The sequence below is a fragment of the Chiloscyllium punctatum genome, chromosome 39 (genome assembly GCF_047496795.1).
Source record: "Chiloscyllium punctatum isolate Juve2018m chromosome 39, sChiPun1.3, whole genome shotgun sequence".
NCBI lineage: Eukaryota > Metazoa > Chordata > Chondrichthyes > Orectolobiformes > Hemiscylliidae > Chiloscyllium > Chiloscyllium punctatum.
This window is the reverse complement of record NC_092777.1, coordinates 45,662,297-45,683,111: the sequence shown is the minus strand read 5'-3', so window position 1 is coordinate 45,683,111 and position 20,815 is coordinate 45,662,297. Positions and strand designations below refer to the sequence as shown.

General features: G+C 40.7%; 1 protein-coding gene and 1 long non-coding RNA gene across 3 annotated transcripts; one reads left to right on the top strand and one right to left on the bottom strand.

Annotated features, from left to right (window-relative positions):
• Window positions 1–458: 458 nt before the first annotated feature.
• On the bottom strand, window positions 459–10,125 carry LOC140464006 (uncharacterized). Its single transcript, XR_011954841.1, has 2 exons — window positions 9,764–10,125; window positions 459–713 (listed from the first exon to the last, which is right to left on the bottom strand). It is a non-coding gene; the product is annotated as an uncharacterized lncRNA (long non-coding RNA).
• Window positions 10,126–10,224: 99 nt separating this feature from the next.
• Window positions 10,225–14,233, top strand: LOC140464004 (actin, cytoplasmic type 5). Of its 2 annotated transcripts, none has more exons than XM_072558590.1 (6): window positions 10,225–10,307; window positions 11,600–11,730; window positions 11,901–12,140; window positions 12,421–12,859; window positions 13,095–13,276; window positions 13,591–14,233. In XM_072558590.1, exons 2-6 carry the CDS (start codon window positions 11,605–11,607, stop codon window positions 13,732–13,734), a joined length of 1,131 nt encoding a protein of 376 aa, XP_072414691.1. In that variant the 5' UTR covers window positions 10,225–10,307; window positions 11,600–11,604; the 3' UTR covers window positions 13,735–14,233. The 2 variants fall into 2 exon arrangements, with proteins under 2 accessions (XP_072414691.1, XP_072414693.1); XM_072558592.1 differs by having other exon boundaries at window positions 10,227–10,280.
• The last annotated feature ends 6,582 nt before the right edge of the window (window positions 14,234–20,815 follow it).

The following is a 20,815-nucleotide window of genomic DNA, read 5'->3' as shown; positions in this document are numbered from 1 at the left end:
TTGAAATTGTAGAATTAACCAGAAGGACACTTGATTCCCCAGAACACCTAGGCAAATCCTTGGAATTGTGTAAAACAATCAAAGGCCAACATAATAGCCTTTGTACTTCAAGAAGCTGAGTGCCAGGAGACATTTTGACAATGGTTCTAAAAATACATGTCTCTACATCCACAAGCTTCATTACTTTAGTTTTTCTCACTTTTCTCACTGGTTTTTTTCAGCATCTATAGAATTAACAGTATATACAACAAATCAGTGCCAGCAATGTTAATCAGGTGTAGGTTTATACTTTCCCTCTCTGTAGTCCGGACACATTGAAGCTAACTGCACTTCCCTATCGAGATTGCTTCCACTAGGATAAGCTAAAAGGAGAGGGCAGGGAACCTGTTAGCATTACTGATCTGTGTGGTTGAGCACAAAATTAACTGATTGAATTATCCATTCAGTCAGTGAATGAGTCGAGTTTAAAGAATTTATTAATGCTTCCTTACATGAGGGGTACACAAAGTACCAGACAACACAAACTAAAATTGTCTTTTCTACAACTGACCTAAAAAGTAAGGAAGGAGAGTTATCCTGGGTTTCAGTTACAGTCATGAACTAGTGACCTCTGCTAGACAATGTTCTCCATGATCAAAGCCCCTGGTATAACCTGCTCACGTAATGAATGGTCACTCAGACAAGGTGTTGTTGGTATCCATATAGGCATACACCTACAAAAAGGAATGAGAAATTGGAAATAAAACTCATAATATATACAACATGACGACCTTCTGATGCACCAGAATCTGATCTGACACTGGATCTCAGGTTGGCCTTGTTGAAGCCCAAACAGTCCTGGTATTTCCCTACTTTACAGGACTTTTTTTGGTTTTGTCTTAAATTATGGGAAATGAAAACAGAAAATACTGGAAACACATGTCGCCTCTGAAATATTTACTCTCTCTTGCTCCATGGATGCTATCTGACTTGTTTCCAGTAGATTTTCTTTGCATTTTAAATTTTCAGTAATAGTTGGGGGTTTATAATTTAAATTGTGCAGAAAGGTTGAAGAAACTGATATCAAGCGGATCGTCTCTGAATCCTGTAACTCACATCGATCGAGTAAAAATGAGATGATCTGTAACTAACAAATGTTGGAGATCGCAGCGGGTCAGGCTGCATCCATGGAGAGAAAGCAAGCTAATGTTTTCAATCTAGATGATTCTTCAGCAGAGCTGACATGAAACTCTGATGAAGAGTCATCTAAAGTGAAAACATTAGCTTGCTTTTTCACCATGGATGCTGCCTGACCTGCTGTGGTCTCCATGTTGCAGTTAACAATGGAGGAATTATTGGTGTCCACAAATTGAAGTAATGAATATACGTCAGGTACTGACTTCACAAAGGAGGTCATTTTGTAGGCTACTCTGGTATATTTTTATTGACACTTCAGGAACACATATGGACATGATCTCTCTTTGTTCAAAATTCCTGAATGCAGAACAATTGTTATTTTATTTTCTTACCTCCTCAAGTATGCTGTCTCTGGCAAGAATTCTATAGGCACTGACAGGCCTCGGCATTTTCCTCAAGTTGCATCGTAAGTTTAACTTAGTGAGAGTTGGAAGGTATTGCAAATGTGTGGATCTACTTGAGGCAGCTTAAACTGCAGTACACATGTTATCTTCTGGTTCATAATTGCCAATAGATACCTATGTGTGAAAAACAGATTGCTTCTGTACCTTGAAATAAGTAATTATTTATTCTGTGTAGCTGCACAGCTGAGATGGTATCTTAGCCTTTGTAAGAGTCAGGCCCTGAAAATCTGGCTGCTCCAGCATACATTTATTTTAACTTCAGTTAGGCGCCAGTCTGGTACCTCATACCTGGATCATAGCCTTGTGCTGAATGTCCTCAATAACTTTTGGGGCACAGAGCATTTAGCTTCTATTAACGATCATCAGTTTGTGGGAAGGGGTGAGGATAGGGAAACATGGTTGTCTCTAAATCTGAGTTTCTACATCCTAAGCTCCCAATAGAACACAGAACAGTACATGGTCAGCAGAAATTACATCTGGTCAGACCAGGTCTTAATAGGAACTGATATGGGGTCTACTGAGAGGTGGGTTGAACTCGGAGTATATTAGAATAAATGTCTGCAGTTCCAACAAGGTTTTTTGAACACAAGTTTTTAAGTTGGGACAAGGTAGTTACCACTGATAAATTGGCAGTAGTATGGTCACCTTCCATAAGCATGCTAAACAAGACGTCCACGCTTTCATGTGAGAAAGTCTGTCATGCTTAGCACTGAATGCCAGCTGGGCACTTATCTTGGGATATGCTCATCCCCGGTGGATTTTCAATTGAATGTTGTAGGAGCTGCAATATTAAGCAGTGTACATTCCTTAAACCCACTGATAAAATCCAAAGGCAATTCTGTATTGCAAGTGAGGCGTTATCCTTGTAGAAAGATTTCCTGATCACCAACAAACTAGAATCTGCAAAGGGCTACTGTTCAGAAATCCATTCTTGAATTCAGAGTGTGTCTTGGAGAGGTACAGCATGGAAACAGACCCTTGGGTCCAACTCGTCCATGCCGACCAGATATCCTAACCTAATCTCGTTCAATTTGCAGTGTTTGGTCCATATTCCTCTAAACCCTTCCTATTCATGTACCCATCCAGATGCTTCTTAAATGCTGTAATTGTACCAGCCTTCACCACTTCCTCTGGCAGCCCATTCTATATACATACCACCTTTGCATGAAAAAGTTGCCCCTTAGGTCTCTTTTAAATTTTTCCCCTCTCACCTTAAACCTATGCCTTCTACTTCTGGACTCCCCACCCAAGGGAAAAGACTTGGTCTATTTATCCTATCTATGCCCCTCATAAATCTCAATAAAGTCACCTCTCAACCTCCGCTCTATGGAAAACAGACCCAGCCTATGCAGCCTTTCCTTATAGTTCAAATCCTCCAACCCTGGCAACATCTTTATAAATCTTTTCTGAACCCTTTCACATTTCACAACATTCTTCCATTGGGATGAGACCAGAACTGCACACAATATTCCAAAGGTAGCCTGACCAATATCCTATACAGCGCAACATGATCTCTCAACTCCTATACTCAATGCTCTGACCAATAAAGGAAAGCATACCAAACGCCTTCTTCACTATCCTATCGACCTGCAACTGTACTTTCAAGGAACAATGAACCCGCACCCCAAGACCTCTTTGTTCAGCAACACTCCCTAGAGTCTTACCATTAAGTGTATAAGTTCTGTTATATCTGCTTTTCCAAAATGCAGCACCTTGCATTTATCTAAATTAAATTCCATCTACCACACCTCAGTCCATTGGCCCATCTGATCAAGATCCTGTTCTACTCTTAAGTAAACTTCTTCGCTGTCTACTACACCTCCAATTTTGGTATCATCTGCAAATTTACGAACTACACCTCCTACGTTCATATCCAAATCATTTAAATAAATGATGAAACGTAGTGGACCCAGCACGGATCCTTGGGGCACCCCACTGGTCACAGACCTCCAGGCTGAAAAGCAATCCTCCCCCACCAGCCTCTGTCTTCTACCTTCGAGCCATATCTGTATCCAAATGGCTACTTCTCCCTGTATTCCATGAGATCTAACCCTGCTAACCAGTCTCCCATGGGGAACCTTGTTGAACGCCTTACTGAAGTCCACATAGATCACATCCACCACTCTGCCCTCATTGTTCCTCTTTGTTACTTCTTCCAAAATCTAAAATCAAGCTCGAGACATAATTTCCCACGTACAAATCCATGCTGACTATCTCTAAACAGTCCTTGCTTTTCCAAATACACGTAAATCCTGTCCCTCATGATTCCCTCCAACAACTTACCCACCACCAACTTCAGGTTCATTGGTCTATAGTTCCCTGGCTTTTCCTTTCTTAAATATCTCAGTAGGAGGCCCAGCAATCACTTCCCTAACTTCCCACAGAATTCTAGGGCACACCTGATTAGGTCTTGGGGATTTATCCACTTGTATGCATTTCAAGACATCCAGGACCTCCTCCTCTATAATATGGACATTTTTCAAGATGTCACCGTCAATTTCCTCACATTCTATATCTTCCATGTCCTTCTCCACAGTAAACACTAATGCAAAATACTCATTTAGTATCTCCCCATCTCCACAACTGCCTTGCTGATCTTTGAGGGATCCTATTCTCTCCCCAGTTACCCTTTTGTCCTTAATGTACTTATAAAAACCTTTTGGTTCCTGTATGTAGGTTTGCTCGCAGAGCTGGAAGGTTCATTTCCAGACTTTTCATCAACTTACTAAGTAACATCTTCAGTGGGCCTCTGGAAATGAACCTTCCAGCTCAGCGAGCAAACCTACATCCAGAACCTCAACCTGAGCTACAAATCCTCTCAAAACTCACTTTTGGATCCTCCTTAATTCTATTTGCCAAAGCTACCTCATGTCCCCTTTATGCTCTCCTGATTTCCCTCTTAAGTATACTCCTACTGCCTTTATAGTCTTCTAAGGATTCTCTCAATCTCTCCTGTCTATACCTGGTATGTGCTTCCTTCCTTTTCTTAACCAAAAGCTCTATTTTTCTAGTCATCCAGCATTCCCCACACCTATCACCCTTTCCTTTCACCCGAACAGGAACATAATTATCTCTGGACTCGCATTATCTCATTTCTGAAGGCTTCCCATTTTCCAGCTGTCCTGCAAACATCTACCACCCCCCCAGTCAGCTTTTGAAAGTTCTTGCCTAATACTGTCAAAATTAGCCCTCCTCCAATTTAGAACTTTCACTTTTAGATCCAGTCTATCCTTTTCCATCACTATTTCAAATTTAATAGAATTATGTTCACAGGCCCCAAAGTGCTCCCCCACTGACATCTCAGTCACCTCCCCTGCCTTATTTCCCAAGAGTAGGCCAAGTTTTGCAACTTTTCTAGTAGGTACATCTACATACTGAATCTGAAAATTTTCTTGTACACACTTAACACATTGCTCTCCATCTAAACCCTTAACACTACGGCAGTCGCAGTTCACATTTGGACAGTTAAAATCCCCTACCATAACCACCCTATTATTCTTACAGATAACTGAAATCTCCTTACAAATTTGTTCTTCAATTTCCCGCTAACTATTAGGGGGTCTACAATACAATCCCAATAAGGTGATCATCCTTTCTTATTTCTCAGTTCCACCTAAATAACTTCCCTTGATGTTTTCCCAGGAATATCCTCCCTAAGTACAGTAGTAATACTATCCCTTATCAAAAATGCCACTCCCCCTCTCTTGCCCCCCTTTCTATCTTTCGTAAAGCATTTGTATCCTGGAACATTAAGTTGCCAGTCCTGTCCATCCCTGAGCCACATTTCTGTAATTGCTATGATATCCCAGTCCCATGTTCCTAACCATACACATAAAAGACTCTGTAATGTGAGTTTGTATTACATACATGTAGAATTTATTTGAGCTGATATTATCCGTCCAGAAAATGTTGTTTATGCGAGCACTGAAGCAGGGAGTCTGACAATGAAATAATTAAAAGACTTCAGCTTTAAAGTACAAAAGTTGAGGATTTGGGTATTGATGGTGAAGAGACAAGAGTGGGCAGTGGAGGTCTTGGTGATAGATTAGAAATGTAAGAGAAACTCAGACGCTTACAGTACAGGAAGGCATTTGGCCCACTGCATCAGTGCCAGGCAAAGATCTGACGACATTAAAGTTATTTTCCAGTGTCTGGCCCATAATTCTAGATGTTATGGCAACACAAGTAAGTATCTAACACCACTTAAATGTTGCAATATTTTCTGCTTTAACTGCCCTTCTGGCAGTGAGTTCCAGACTCCCACCACCCTCAGCACAAACAAATTCTCCTCCATTCTCCACTTAGCCTTCAACTTTATCCCTTCATTAATGCCTGCTGGTTATTGAACTCTCTAAGTGCCCTCCCATCCATTCTAACTATGCCTTTCATAATCTTATACATCTCTAACAAGCCCCCTCTCAATCTTTGCTGAGTCAAGGAAAACAACCTCAACCTATATGATCTTTCCTCATAGCTCAGACCTCCAGCTCAGGCAGCATCCTGGTAAATCTTCTCTGCATCCTCTCTAGCATAATTACATCCTTTATATAATATGATGAGAACTGCATGCAGTATTTTAGTTGTTTTGCTCTTGTATTCTATGCCTTGGCTAATAAAGACAAATATCCCATGTGCCCTTTTAATCACCTCATCTACCTGCCCTTCCACCTTCAGGGGTCTGTGGATATACACACAGTGCTCTGGTCTTCAGTACTTTTCAGGGTCCTACATTCATAGTTTAATCCCTTGCCTTGTTAGCCCTCCTCAACTAAATTACCTTACACTTTTCCAGGTTGAATTCCATTTGCCACTGCTCTGTCCAGCCGATAAGTCCGTTTATATCATCCTGCAGTTTGCAGCTGTTCTGCTCAGTACTTAACAGGCTGCTAACTTACATGCCACGAGCAAACATCTTTATCATATCCTGTACATTTAAGTCCAAATCACTGATGTACTCCACAAAAAGAGAAGGGCTCATCTCCAAGCCCCACAGAATCCCACTGAAAACAAACTTCTAATCATTGTAACATCTCTTAACTATCACCCTCTGCTTTCTCCCCATTATGGATCCAGTGCATCATTTTGCCTTGGATTCACAGCTTGCAGAAGTATATTGCGATATTTGCACAGATTGTCTGTCTCCTCTCCCTCTTCTGGATTATTGTTACACGTCTGGTCACTACCTACTGGCTCAATTATATGAAACATAATAATATTATCAAGCTATTTGATTACAGACAACATGAATGTAAAGCCAAATCTAAGGAGGGGCTACTGGGCAGCAATCATTACCATATAAAACCAGCAAATTCACCAGAAACCTGCAATTACACATGGGTCTTTCATGGTTTAGTATTACAACTAGCACTATTATTATCCACTTGGCAATGGAGATGGTTATTATTTCTATTGTACCAATAGGTTGTTTGCAGACAGAAGTTTGGTTCGAGTCTTTTTAATCCTGCAATATTAATGAGGAACAGTAAATTGTGTGATAGAATGTGAGGGTAATGACTGTGAACAAGCTAATGAGTAGAAAAAGAGAGAAAAGAGGAAAATAATAAATGAAAGTGATAAAGATTTACAGAACTAAGAACGTAAAATGCCAGATAACAGAATGGAGGCCAGATGTAACCATAAAAAGTCACCAAATTGGTACAGTGTTCATATGTTTCAACACTTTTGGTAAAATCGAAACTAAGACACACTAAGCTCTTTTATGGAGAGCTTATTAAATTTGCCAATCTTACCCCTCATCCAGCACTCAGTGTCATAGCTGTTCCTCATTTATATGTACTCAAACAATTGATAGCCACTACCATATTCTCATAATCTTAAATAAAGACACTAATAAACGTAACAATACTATTAATTAGGCATTAACGTGGGGTGCTAGGGTAGGAAAGTTAAAAAAAACTGAACGTATAAAAAGCGTGTGAGCAAGTGTGAACATCAAAATGAAAGTAAAGTGAAAAAAAGAATATTCTGGGGTATGATATCTGCATAAAAAGTCTTTATAGGTACCCAAGCAACAACAATTTTTCATTTTGATTCACATTTGTCCTCACAGAGTCAAAGAGTCACAGAGATGTACAGCATGGAAACAGACCCTTTGGTTCAACTTGTCCATGCCAACCAGACATCCCAATCCAATCTAGTCCCACTTGCCAGCAGCCTGCCCATATCCCTCTAAATCCTTCCTATTCATATATCCATTCAGATGCCTGTTAAATGTTGCAGTTGTACTAGCCTCCATCACTTCCTCTGGCATCTCATTCCATACACGTACCACCCTCAGTGTGAAAAAGTTGCTCCTTAGGTCTGTTTTATATCTTTCCCCTCTTAACCTAAACCTATGCCCTCTAGTTCTGGACTTCCCCACCCCAAGGAAAATACTTTGTTTATTTATCCAAGACCCTCATGAACCTCTATAAGCTCACCCCTCAGCCTCAGCGGTCCAAGGAAAACAGCCCCAGCCTATTCAACCTCTCCCTATATCTCAAATCCTCCAACCCAGGGTGATATCCTTGTAAATCTTTACTGAACATTTCAAGTTTCACAACATCCTTCCAATAGGAAGGAGACCAGAATTGCACGCAATACTCCAAACGTAGCCTAACCAATGTCCTGTGCAGCAACTCCTGTACTCAATACTCTGACCAATAAAAGAAAAGATACCAAACGCCTTCTTCACTATCCTAGCTACCTGTGACTCTACTTTCAAGGAGCTATGACCTGCACTCCAAGGTCTCTTTGCTCATGCAAGCCACGTCAGTGAACTGAAATGTAAACAAATTTAGGTGAGACCAGTACACAAATTTAGTAAGACAAGAATTTCTCAGGACTGTACACTATTGTAGTTAGGCCTGGATTAAGCGTTAAAACAAGGCAGTGCAGAAGCATGATGGGCAGTGTAGTGCCAATAATCTAAAGAAAGAAAATGGAAAAGGTACAAAAGATGCAATTGTACTGAACTCTTTTTATCTAGTATTAAGTTTAGCATTGAGTTCAAGGCCCAAGGAATACATTTTATTGTTGATGGCTCATTGCTCGTTCCTGTAATCCAAGCGTACCTGAACGACTAAATCTTTCTGCAGTGGTACAAGAGTTCACCGACAGATGCCATGGAAAATCAAAACTCCAGCAACCATTTATTTTAGGAGACAAAAATCTTATTAAATGTACTTCCTCTTGCTTTGCCTGGTTTTGATTTTATTGTGTAACCAACCATTCCATTTCTATGAGAGCAAATGACTCGTCCCCAAGCCTTAAAAGGCCAATGCTCTTTTAATTGGCCAAGCTATTCCATCTTTGGATTTGCCTTCACCCTTTCGGAGACGTTTTGAATCTCTAGGGAATGGGTGACATGAGTAACCTATTTCCTACCACGCTGTGACAAGAGCACATCTGAACATAAATATAATGTGCCATTATGCTTTGTCCCAGTTTTCTGCATTCAAATTTGATGTGCTTTTTTTGAAGAGACTCAGCTTTCAATTGTAATACTGATAAGAGTTACAATTAGACAAATAAGTACACAGTCGAGAGGTCAGTTTTCAATTTGATTGTAATTATTGGATGTTTTTCAAAACACCCTTTTGGTTTCTATTTTTGCTCCGTGCTGGATTTAGTTCTATAGTTAAGGATTATCAGTTCATCCAAGGCTACTAAACGATAGGACATAAATCATAGATTAGTTTCAATGGCATACTCCCGTTGGTTTAAAGGTTAGTTCTGTAGTGGGCTGAAATTCATTTTGTTGACACTCCCCTCTGATACTCTGGAAAAGTCCAAATATGGTCATAAAAGCTGCTGCTCAGCCTCACCCTAGTATGGATACTTTCTCTCATTTTTCAGGCAAATATGTGTGTGCGTTGCATTGTCCCTGCAGAGGTAAATTGCAGCCTTTCAGTCGCCACAATAGTTGTGGCTAGTATCTATACTTGTGCTGTACCGACCCAGCCAATACAGGCAATCAGGGACACTTACTAACGAAAACAGAGCACAATAATTGTCGCCATGTCATTCCTGCTCTTTCTCAATTCATCAATTTAACGGAATATATAATTTTTAAAATAAACAAAGCTGTGAAATTGTCTCAAACAACCGAAAATCAAACACAAAAAAAGTCAGCAGCCCCAAAGACTGCATGTCACATAACAATACCGTAAAAGAAAACGTACAATGTATGGCAAAATCAGATTACCGGGCGGAGACTACTTGCAGAACCCCGGAACATGTTTATAACAGTACACTGGTCGTCGGCGTTTAGAGGAATGGTTTGGCATATTCAGATGCCGGGGCGGGGATAGCCGCGCGCTGGTATCCAGCCCGTTAAAAAGACCTGCCAACCGTTACATGGCAATTCGCACTGCGGGGCCCCATCCTCGTCTGACGCGCGCCAGCACCGCCGAATGACCAATGAGGGGTGGTTGCTGGGGTGTTGGGGGGTGCAAGGAACCGCGCGACGAGGACGCGCGACGACCCCCTCCGCGGGCAAGGGGCGCGTGCGACCGCATCTCGGCCAATCGAAAGACGAGGTGGTGAAAGATACCCAAATATGGGTATGTCTGTGCAGTGTGAGTGCGCGCGGCCGGGGGAGGAGAAGGGGTTGGGGGCGGGGTCTGGTTCCATTAGAGAGTGGGGAGAGGGTGAGAGCGGTCAGACTCACTCCGGCAGCTCTAGGGAGAGGACGTGTTTGTAAGTGGTCGATCTAACACTAAGCAGGTATAGAGAAAGCTGTTTGGAAGGTGATGTGTTGGTTGGGCTGATTAAATGTTGAATAAGTTGATTCTGTAGGGAAGGAATGTTTTTTCCTCGAATATTTAAGAGTTATTTGCTTTATGCAGCTTTTACGTTCATTTTTTTTCTTTTAAAAAATCTGTATTTGTCTCCTGCTTAATATCAGTTTAGAATGTGTATGTTAAAATTGTTGGGAAAGGTCTAGAAAATGCAATTTTGCATGTCGTGATATTGGCTTTGTAACTTTTGGAAGAAATGCTATTATTCTAAGAATCTTTGTTTATTTGGGGAGGGGACTTCAAATGGTGTGGTTGAATAAGAAACTGGACTGAAATGGTGAGAATCAGTGGAAGGATCTATTGTCATGGGAGTATAGTATCTGTAAAATTGTCACTGAAGGTTGAAAAATTTCTAACATGCAACTGAAATGTTAAAATCTCTGGACCAATGGCTTGAGGTTATGAAGCCTGGCTCACTTTGGTAGCTAATGAACATTTTTTTTCTTTTTAAGAATCAATGCTTTTGGACTCTTAGTTACCTAATGTGCATGTTGGGTTGTTCCCCTTTCTTGCGTGGACCACTAAGTCACAATTCCTTGATTTTTTTTTCAAAATATTCAAAGAGTTGCTTTTAAATGGGACGCTTTGATTTTTTTCTAACTGGCTTGCTTTCCTTGTATTTTAACTAACTACTGGCTTGGGTGGGAACAGTTAGTCTGGCTTTATTGGAATCTGAACTGAGCAAGAAGGTGTGGCTTATGAGCATGAAGAACAGGGCACTTGCAATATATAACAGCTATTTAAATGCCAGTCTGACAGAGCTGCAGTGGAACAAAGGGCAGGTATTAGGATCTCTTCAATGAATGGGAGGGGTTTGGAGGAACTGGGGTATGTTAAAGACTAGCATTTGGTAAGGTTGAGGGGGTGGGGTTGGGTCAATCTTTACTAGACTTGAACCTTATCCTTTTATGGAATTGTTTGGTCTGATGAACTGAGCTTTCATGTCATTGTTCTGTACCCAGCAGACCGTGGCTCAAAATTGGATAAGAAAAATTGTTCCGGTAATGAACTAGAATGAATGGTTTTTGATTCATGGGGGGGGGGGGGGGGGGGGAAAGCAATTTTTAAGCAGCCATTCATTTTTGTCTGTTTGCACTTCTCAATGTAGTATCTGATCTGGGTTAACTTGAGGGAAGTGATTTGTGGAATCTCATTTGTCAGCAGTCTATATGCCAGTTTGACAGGTGACACTGAACTGAGGTTTTTCTCTCCCTTTAGTCAAAATGGCAGATGATGAGATTGCAGCACTCGTCATAGACAATGGCTCTGGTATGTGCAAAGCTGGATTTGCTGGAGATGATGCACCCCGTGCTGTGTTCCCCTCCATTGTTGGTCGCCCCAGACATCAGGTAGGCTGTTCAAATTTTGTACACTAAATGCATGGGTATGAAAATATCAAAACTACATTCTTCTTTTTAGCTTGTATGGATCTTGATTCAATTTGGCAATTAGTCATGCTGTGCAGCTCCCAGACTTGGGTGATTGTAATGCCTATATTCGACTGGCTTTCTTTTTCCAGGGTGTTATGGTTGGTATGGGACAGAAGGACAGCTATGTGGGTGATGAGGCTCAGAGCAAGCGAGGTATCCTTACCTTGAAATACCCTATTGAGCATGGCATTGTGACCAACTGGGATGACATGGAGAAGATTTGGCATCATACATTCTACAATGAACTCCGTGTTGCTCCTGAAGAACATCCTGTCCTCCTCACAGAGGCTCCTTTGAACCCCAAAGCCAACCGAGAAAAGATGACTCAGGTAACTTAATGTTTGTTTTTGTAATAAAATCTTGTGTTACATAATTTCATTTACTTTTCTTTTTTGAATCTCCTGACCTGATCACTTGTTTCAATATTTCCAGGATGCTCCTCTGCTTCTGGAATTTCCTCCCTGAAGTCTCCAGGTTTCTTTTCTGCTTCATCTTTGTTTGGCTTCTTCACCTTCTGAGTTACTTTTGTTTTTTGCATGCTAACAAATTCAAGTGTGCACAATTTTTGTTTGTTCTTTCACTAACATTGTGGGTTTTTTCATTTTTTAGATCATGTTTGAGACCTTCAATACCCCAGCCATGTATGTTGCCATCCAGGCTGTGCTGTCCCTGTATGCCTCTGGTCGTACCACTGGTATTGTTATGGACTCTGGTGATGGTGTCACCCACACTGTGCCCATTTATGAGGGTTATGCACTTCCACATGCTATTCTGCGTCTGGATCTGGCTGGTCGTGATCTGACAGACTACCTCATGAAGATTCTAACAGAGCGAGGGTATTCTTTCACCACCACAGCAGAAAGGGAAATTGTCCGTGACATCAAAGAGAAACTGTGCTACGTAGCCCTGGACTTCGAACAAGAAATGGGTACTGCTGCTTCCTCCTCTTCCCTGGAGAAAAGCTATGAGCTGCCTGATGGTCAGGTCATCACCATTGGCAATGAGAGATTCAGATGTCCTGAGGCCCTGTTCCAGCCATCCTTTTTGGGTAGGTACTAAGTACAGTGAATGTGATCTGAAAACAAACTAGTTCTGATTGTTGCATTACTCAAATCCATAAAACAATAAAGCTGAAATTCTGGACATGCCTCACTCCTTGACACCTGAGTAGCTATTTAATGGAGACTTGTCCAGGAATCATAACATCTTGTCCTGAAAGTTACCTTGAACTTTTTTTGTAATATCAGAAGTGTGGTTCAGCTAACCTTCTTCTTGCCTTCCAGGCATGGAATCTTGTGGCATTCATGAAACTACTTTCAACTCTATAATGAAGTGTGATGTTGATATAAGGAAAGACCTGTATGCCAACACAGTATTGTCTGGTGGTACCACAATGTACCCTGGTATTGCTGACCGAATGCAGAAAGAAATCACAGCCCTTGCACCAAGCACCATGAAAATCAAGGTAAGTTTTCTCATAGGCAACTTTAGGACTGCAATTCCACAATGAGTAAAATGTGGGTCGCTCATGGTTTAATAAATAGCATCACAAATATACATCCTTCTCATCGCTTTTTGTTCAACCAAACAAGGGTTTTTCTCTTGTGGGAGACAGATATAATAAAACCTCACTAATGCATTGAGACATGCAACCAATCTTGGTGATTGGGAGTGGAAACTAATATGGCAGAAGGAGGGCCCTTTAATTCTGAAATAGCATTAATTGTGCATAAATATGTAAGCTGTTACTTATTTGATCTTCAATATTTCCTTCATTAGATCATTGCTCCACCTGAACGTAAATATTCTGTCTGGATTGGAGGTTCCATCTTGGCTTCCCTGTCCACCTTCCAGCAGATGTGGATCAGCAAGCAGGAATATGATGAGTCTGGCCCATCCATTGTGCACCGTAAATGCTTCTAAATGGACTGCAAGCAGATGCACAGCATTTGCTGCAAACTTTGAAAAGGAAGAATAATTTTTTTTTATGCCCAGGCAATTACACCTCATGCTAGCCTCCAGAAACTGGAAGAGTCTACTCGTACAGAAATTACCATCCCCTTCAGAAAGCTAGTATGAAGTGTTTTGAAAGGAGCACTGTTGGATTGTCGAAATAATCACTTTCTGTCTTGCTGCCATTCTTGCAGGGTTTGAAACACATTACATTTCAGGCCTTATGACCCTGTTGTTCTATTGTTTCTCAACAGTTCATGGGACTGAAACTTGAGTTGCAAAGTTGCATTTACACCTGTAAATTTATGCATCTGAGTTAATTTATGTAAAATTTCTTTTTGTACGTTGCCTTAATGTTCATTTCACATGGTAGAAAACCAAAATTAAGTCCATCTGGATGTTGACAACTGTAATGCCCAACTGACACTTCATTTTGAGGGAAAACAAAGTAAAGTACTATAGAAACTGACTTAAGTGTCTTGCTTTTTATTGTGTCTGTGCACTAAAAACCAAATGATGGAACCAGTTTTCTAGTTGTGGACTAATGTTGATACTGGGGAGGGGAAAATAGTAACTAAAAGCATTTTTAACTGATGTTCTGTCAGGTCTTAATCTTGTCTAAATTTAAGACTAACCTTCCATTAGTCAAATTGTTCAAGTGTCTTCACATCAAGCCAAGGCTTGTTTTTGAACACTAATTTGGTAGGTGAGAATGTTACTCAAACTTGCAGTGCTAAAGTGTAAAACTAATCTATTCCATTGGGTAATATGGTGGCAGAGGAGAACTGGCTCTTTGAGGGGAAAATGCAAAAGAATGTTTTTAAGTTGGTTTTTTTTTGCTTTTGGAGCAATCTCATCATGGAGGCAAATGTGGAATTTTGTGGTGAGGGCTAATCCAATGAAATCTAAGTAGCAGCAAAAGGCTAATGAGAATTTTTTTAGGAGTGGGAGAAGTGATATCACTAGGGTAAATACTTTCACCAAGTTTTAAAAGGTCTCTTTGATTAATCTCACACCCATGCGCTAAAAAAAAAATGTTCTGTTGCTAGGTGAGACATGTCTGGTAGTGGAAACCTGACATTGCTTCATGGGTCAAGCTGTGTGAGCAGCTTGGCTTTGAGCTGCTTATGTTTTGTCCCCTCTATTTGTAAGGGGAGTAAAGTATTAACAAAAATCATTTTCCTCATTTCCAATAGGAGGGAAGAATGAGTTCTAAGTTATGTTAAATGATGGGGGTCAAAGACTAATTAGTTTTTCAGTGATAGTAGGTAATTTATTTGCACTGTTGGGTGTGCAGATGGTCATTCACCAAAGGAAGTGATTTATAAATTGCTTTGGGAATAAAGCCAGAAGAGAGATGTTGATCACTTTCTGGAAACACCAGAAGTTGAGTTGTCTTTTTGTGGTTCACAGTAACCTTGCTATGGAAACCATACTGTTAAGTCAACTGGCAATTTTATTGACTACTTCTTGCAAGCATGCTGAAACTTATTCAGTGGTAGCTGAGTTACTCCTTCCCTAAGGTTTATAGTGATTGATCCACATTACTGACTAATTTTCACACCTTGCGCTAGGCAGGGCACAACTTTCAAAGGTGGGGCTGATCAATTAAATCTGATTTTTGGCCATAGGGTCAAATAGAAACAGGAGTAGGCCATTCATCTCTTGAGCCTGGTCTGCTGTTAAATGAATGATGGCTGATCTCTCATTTCTCCTAGCCACTTGATGCAAGTTTTACAGGAAAAATGCAGTTGTCTCTGGTCAAGAGTCCATTTCAGCCTTAAATATGCATAAGGACTAGCCCCCAAAGCTCAGTGGTAAGGCACTCCAAAGATGCTTAACACTTTTTTCTGTCTTAAATTGGTGCCCTTTTATTCTGAGACAATGCCCTCTGATCCTTCACTTTCATGCAAGGGGGAAGTATCCTCTCTGCATTTAACCTTGTCAAGCCCCTTAAGTTCTATATATTTCAATGGGATTGCCTCTTATGCTTTGGCTAGTTTGTGATGGAGATTGATACCAACACTATTCCCAATGTGGATGAGGTGACAATGAAGAATTCTCTTGAACCTATCTCTTTGCCTGAGGTGTTAGCAAGGCTATGGCAACTTTTAAACTCCACCGAGTGGAGTCCCAACCTGTTTAGTCTTTGCTCCTAAAGCCATTTCTCCACAGTGGGGATCATCCCAGTGCACTTTCTCTGATCTGCCTCCAATTAAATGATATCTTTCCCTTTTTTAAAAGTGTTCAAAACTGCTCCGTGTACTCAAATGTTTCATTAGCCTTCCTGATTACCTGCTGTATGTGTGTTTCATGTAAAGTACTCCCAAGACCCTTTGTATTGTAGCTTACTGTAGTTCATTTAAATTAGTTCTCCCTTCAAAATGAACAACTTCCATCTTTTCCCATTGTACTTCATTTGCCAATGTTTTGCCCATGTAACCTATTGATATCTCCTACAACTAATCTTTCTACCTATTTTTGTGTCATGTGCAAATTTGTCTGTCATATATTTGCTTCCTTGCTCCAAGACATTAGTATACATTACAAACAGCTGCAATCCCAGCACTGCTCCCTATGTAACGCCACTGGTTATAGGTTGCCAACCTGAAAAAGAACTTCTCACACTCACTCATTTGGATTTCTGTCCATTATCCAAATCTCTCTACAAAAGAAGTAGCAAATAAACTGTCTATGCTTTAGTTTTCCTTTATTCCTGTATTATTTGGGATAAATTTGCTCTCCATTAGCATATATACCACCGCTTTAGATTAGATTATCTACAGTGTGGAAACAGGCCCTTCGGCTCAACAAGTCCACACCGACCCTTCGAAGAGTAACCCAAACAGTCCCATTTCCTAATGTACTGAGCACCATGGGCAATTTAGCATAGCCAATTCACCTGACCTGCACATCTTTGGACTGTGGGATGAAGCCGGAGCACCCACAGGAAACCCACGCAAATACTGGGAGAATGTGCAAACTCCGCACAGACAGTCCCAAGGCTGGAATCGAACCTGGGACCATGGTGCTGTGAGGCAGCAGTGCTAACCACTGTGCCACCATATGGAAAAGTACATGAGCTGTATTTAATTTCATATATTTTAAGGCAATAATTTGGAACCTAAGTAAAAAGATTACTTGAGGGGGGCTGATTTGAACTGGAAGTTTGGGACATGTGCCAATTCTATATCAGCTTATTTTAAACTCTCAGCCTCGTTTAAACCAGAGGTTTTGTTTCTTTAAATTTGTGACTGGATAAAAGATCTCCACTTTTTAAGTACAATTTTGAGTGGGACATCATTAAGGTACTCCTCGAAGGATGTTCCACATATCTTCTGCCTAGTTCTGTCTGAAAATGTGCAGGTTCAGCTCCAAAAGCTCAGATTCTCAGAACCATCCCATCAGTTGTTGGTTTTTCTCTCAGTCTTTGTCAATAACCATGCCCTCTCCTGGATGAATACTTGGAAGAAGACAATTGAGATTGACGGAGAACAAGAATATCATAATTATTGCAATGCAGAAGGAGACTATTCAAGCCATTATACTTGCAATGGTTCTTACCTAGTTCAGCTCTATTGTCCTGTGCTAATTAGCTTTTCTCTATATCCTTGCATACCGTTATTGTCCAAAAAAATCCAGATGCCCTCTTGAATGCCTAAATTGAATCTGCCTCAATCACATTTTCAGGCAGTGCAATCCCCACATCCTAGCAACTCATTGGGTGAAAAGACTTTTTTTCTCACATCATCTTTGCTTCATTTGCATATCACTTTAAAGCTATGCCCTCTCATTCTTTCTTTTAAGAACAGAAATAGCTTCATCTCATACTCTATCCAGTCCAATCATGATTTTGGAAGCATCGATCAGATCTCCTTTCAGCCATCTTTTCTCCAGGGATGAACAGTGCCAACGTTTTCAATTTATCCTCATGGCTGAAGTTTCTCGTCATTGGAAACACTCTAGTAAAGTGCTTCTGCACTGGCTCAAATGCATTCACATTATTCTTATAATGTGATACCTGCAACTGCTCACAGTACTCTAGTTGAGTTCTAAAAAGTGTGTTGTACAAACCAACATCATTTCCTTGCAGTAATAATCTTTGCCCTTATTAATAAAGTACTGTTCATTTACTGCACTCTCCACCTGTCCTGCACCTTCAATGATATTTGCATTCAAGTCCCTCAGCTCCTGCACCCTTTAGAATTGCATCCCTTATTTTATATCACCTTAATGACAGCAATTAAACACCAAATTCAGTTCTATGTTCACAGAAAAAGACCCAAATAAATTCACAGAAATCTAGGGAAACCAGGATGTATTGGGGAGAGGAATTGAAGGAGGTTACTGTTAGTTAAAAAAAAATGTGCTGGAGAAATTAATGGAACTGAAAGCTGAAAAATCCCCAGGAATTGATAATCAGCATCCCGGCTTATTAAAGGATGTGGCCGCTGAACTAGCTACCATCTTCCAAAATTCTGTCAAACATGAAGTAACCCCAGCAGGTTGTAGCGTGTCAAATTTACCCCCACAATTTTCAAAATGAGTGAGGGAGATAAACCTAACATCAGTAATTAGGAAAATACTGGAATTGGTTATAAAATATGTGGTTACAGGACACTTAGAAAATATCAATGAGATTACACAAAGTCAATATGAATTTTGGAAAGGTAAAGCATGTTTGACAAGTCTACTGGGGTTTTTTTTGAGAATATAACTAGCAGAATAGATGAGGGAGTATTGGTGGATGTGATGTATTTGGATTTTCAGAAAGCTTTTGACAATGTTCCCAATAAGAGGTTACTGTGCCAAATCAAAGCACATGGAACTGATGACAATATAATGGCATAGATTGACAATTGACTAACAGACAAGAAACAGTGAGAGGAAAAATGGGTCATTTTCAGCATGGAAGGTGATGACAAACAGGGGTTTATTGAAGAGATCAGTCCTTGTGTCTCAACTATTCACAAACTATATCAGCAATTAGGAGATAAGGAATCAAACCTAATATTTCCAAGTTTGTTAATGATACAAAGCTAGGTGGATTGTCAGTGGTGAAAAAGATGTTAAGCACTTTCAAGGCTATTTAGGCACATTGTGTGAATGGGCAAATGCATGGCAGATGCTGTATTATGTGGATAAATAGAAACTAGGAACAGGAGTTTCGAACCTTTCGAACCTGCTCCACCATTCAGTATGATCATGGCTGATCCTCGACTTCAACGGCTTATTCCCATTTTCTTTCCATGCCTTGATGCCTTTAATATTTAAAATGTAACAATCTATTCCTGAGTCTTCATATTCAGTTACCCAGCTTCCACTGCCTTCTGTCGTAGTGAATTCCATAGGTTGACCACACCTGAGTGAAGAAATCATTCCTCTTCTCAGTCGTAAATAGCTTACCCTGTACGTTATGACTGTGACTCTTGTTCCCAGATTCCCCAGCCAGGGGAACCATCTTCCCTGCATCTTGTTTTTTCAGAATTTTATATATTTTGATCAGATCTCGTTCTTCTAAACCCTAGTGAATCCGTTCGGCCCATTAAGTCCACACTGACACTCCGAAGAGCATCCTACTCAGACCCATGCCCCTACCCCATCCCTATTAACCAGCATTTCGCATGCCTAATCCATCTAGCTTGCACATCGTTGGACAGTATGGACAATTTAGTATGGCCAATTCACCTAGCCTGCACATATTTGGATTGTGGGAGGAAACCAGAGCACCTGGAGGAAAACCACACAGACACAGGGAGAATGTGCAAGTGCCACACAGATAGTCATCTGAAGCTAGAATCAAACCCAGTTGTGTGGCAGCAGCGCTAACTACTGAGCCTCTGTGCCGTTCCCAGCTATACTTATGTCTCCTCACACGACAGTCCTGTCATCCTCAGTATCAGCTTATTGAACATTAACTGCACTCCATCAATGGTAAGTATAATGTTTCTTGGAGAAACAGGTCAAAACTGCACACAATAATCCAGGTGCAGTCTTATCATGGCCCTGTATGACTACAGTAAGACATTGCTACTTCTGAAGTCAAATCTTACTGCAATGAAGAACAGCATATCACATTTGCTTTCTTAATCTCTTGCCACATTTGCCAGTTTACCTTCACTGACTGCTGTAAAAAGACATCTTCATGCATCCACATTTGCTAATTCTAAATAATAAGTATTATATATGAAATAATAGCTGAAAATGTGTTGCTGGAAAAGCGCAGCAGGTCAGGCAGCATCCAAGGAACAGGAGAATCGACGTTTCGGGCATAAGCCCTTCTTCAGGAATGAGGAAAGTATGTCCAGCAGGCTAAGATAAAAGGTAGGGAGGAGGGACTTGGGGGAGGGGTGTTGGAAATGCGATAGGTGGAAGGAGGTCCAGGTGAGGGTGATAGGCTTCTGTGCAGAGGAGATGACCTGGGGTGTGCAGTGAGAGAGGGACTCACTGAAATCCTTGTAGAGGGAGGAAGAGAGCTTCTTCAAGGAAGGCATCCTTGTAAGAGGATTCGTCTTCAAGGAAGGCATCCTTGTAAGAGGATTCGTCTTCAAGGAAGGCATCCTCCTATATGAAATAATACACTACCTTTCTGTTTTTCAAATCAAAGTGTCTAACTTCAGACTTATCCACATTATTTGGCATCTGGCATACATTTGCTTACACATTCGACTTGTCTGGACTACTCTGAAGCGTGTTTGTATTCCCCTCACAATTCAATCCTATCTAGTTTTGTGTTGTCAACAAAAGTGTGAAGTTGTTCACTTTGGTAGAGAAAACAGAAGAGTGGAGTATTATGTAAATGGTGACCGATTGGGAAAAGTTGATGTACAAAGGGATCTATTTGTTCTTGCACCTTGGAAAGCAATTTTTTAAAAATTCATTTGTGGGACATGGGCTTCTCTGGCTGTCAGTGTTTATAGCCTGTCCCTAGTTGACCTTGATAAGGTGGTGATGAGCAGCCTTCTTTAACCACTGCAGTCTACGTGCTGTAGATAAACCCACAATGCTCTTAGGGAGAAATTTCATGCAGTTGCAGCAAGCATTTAGGGAG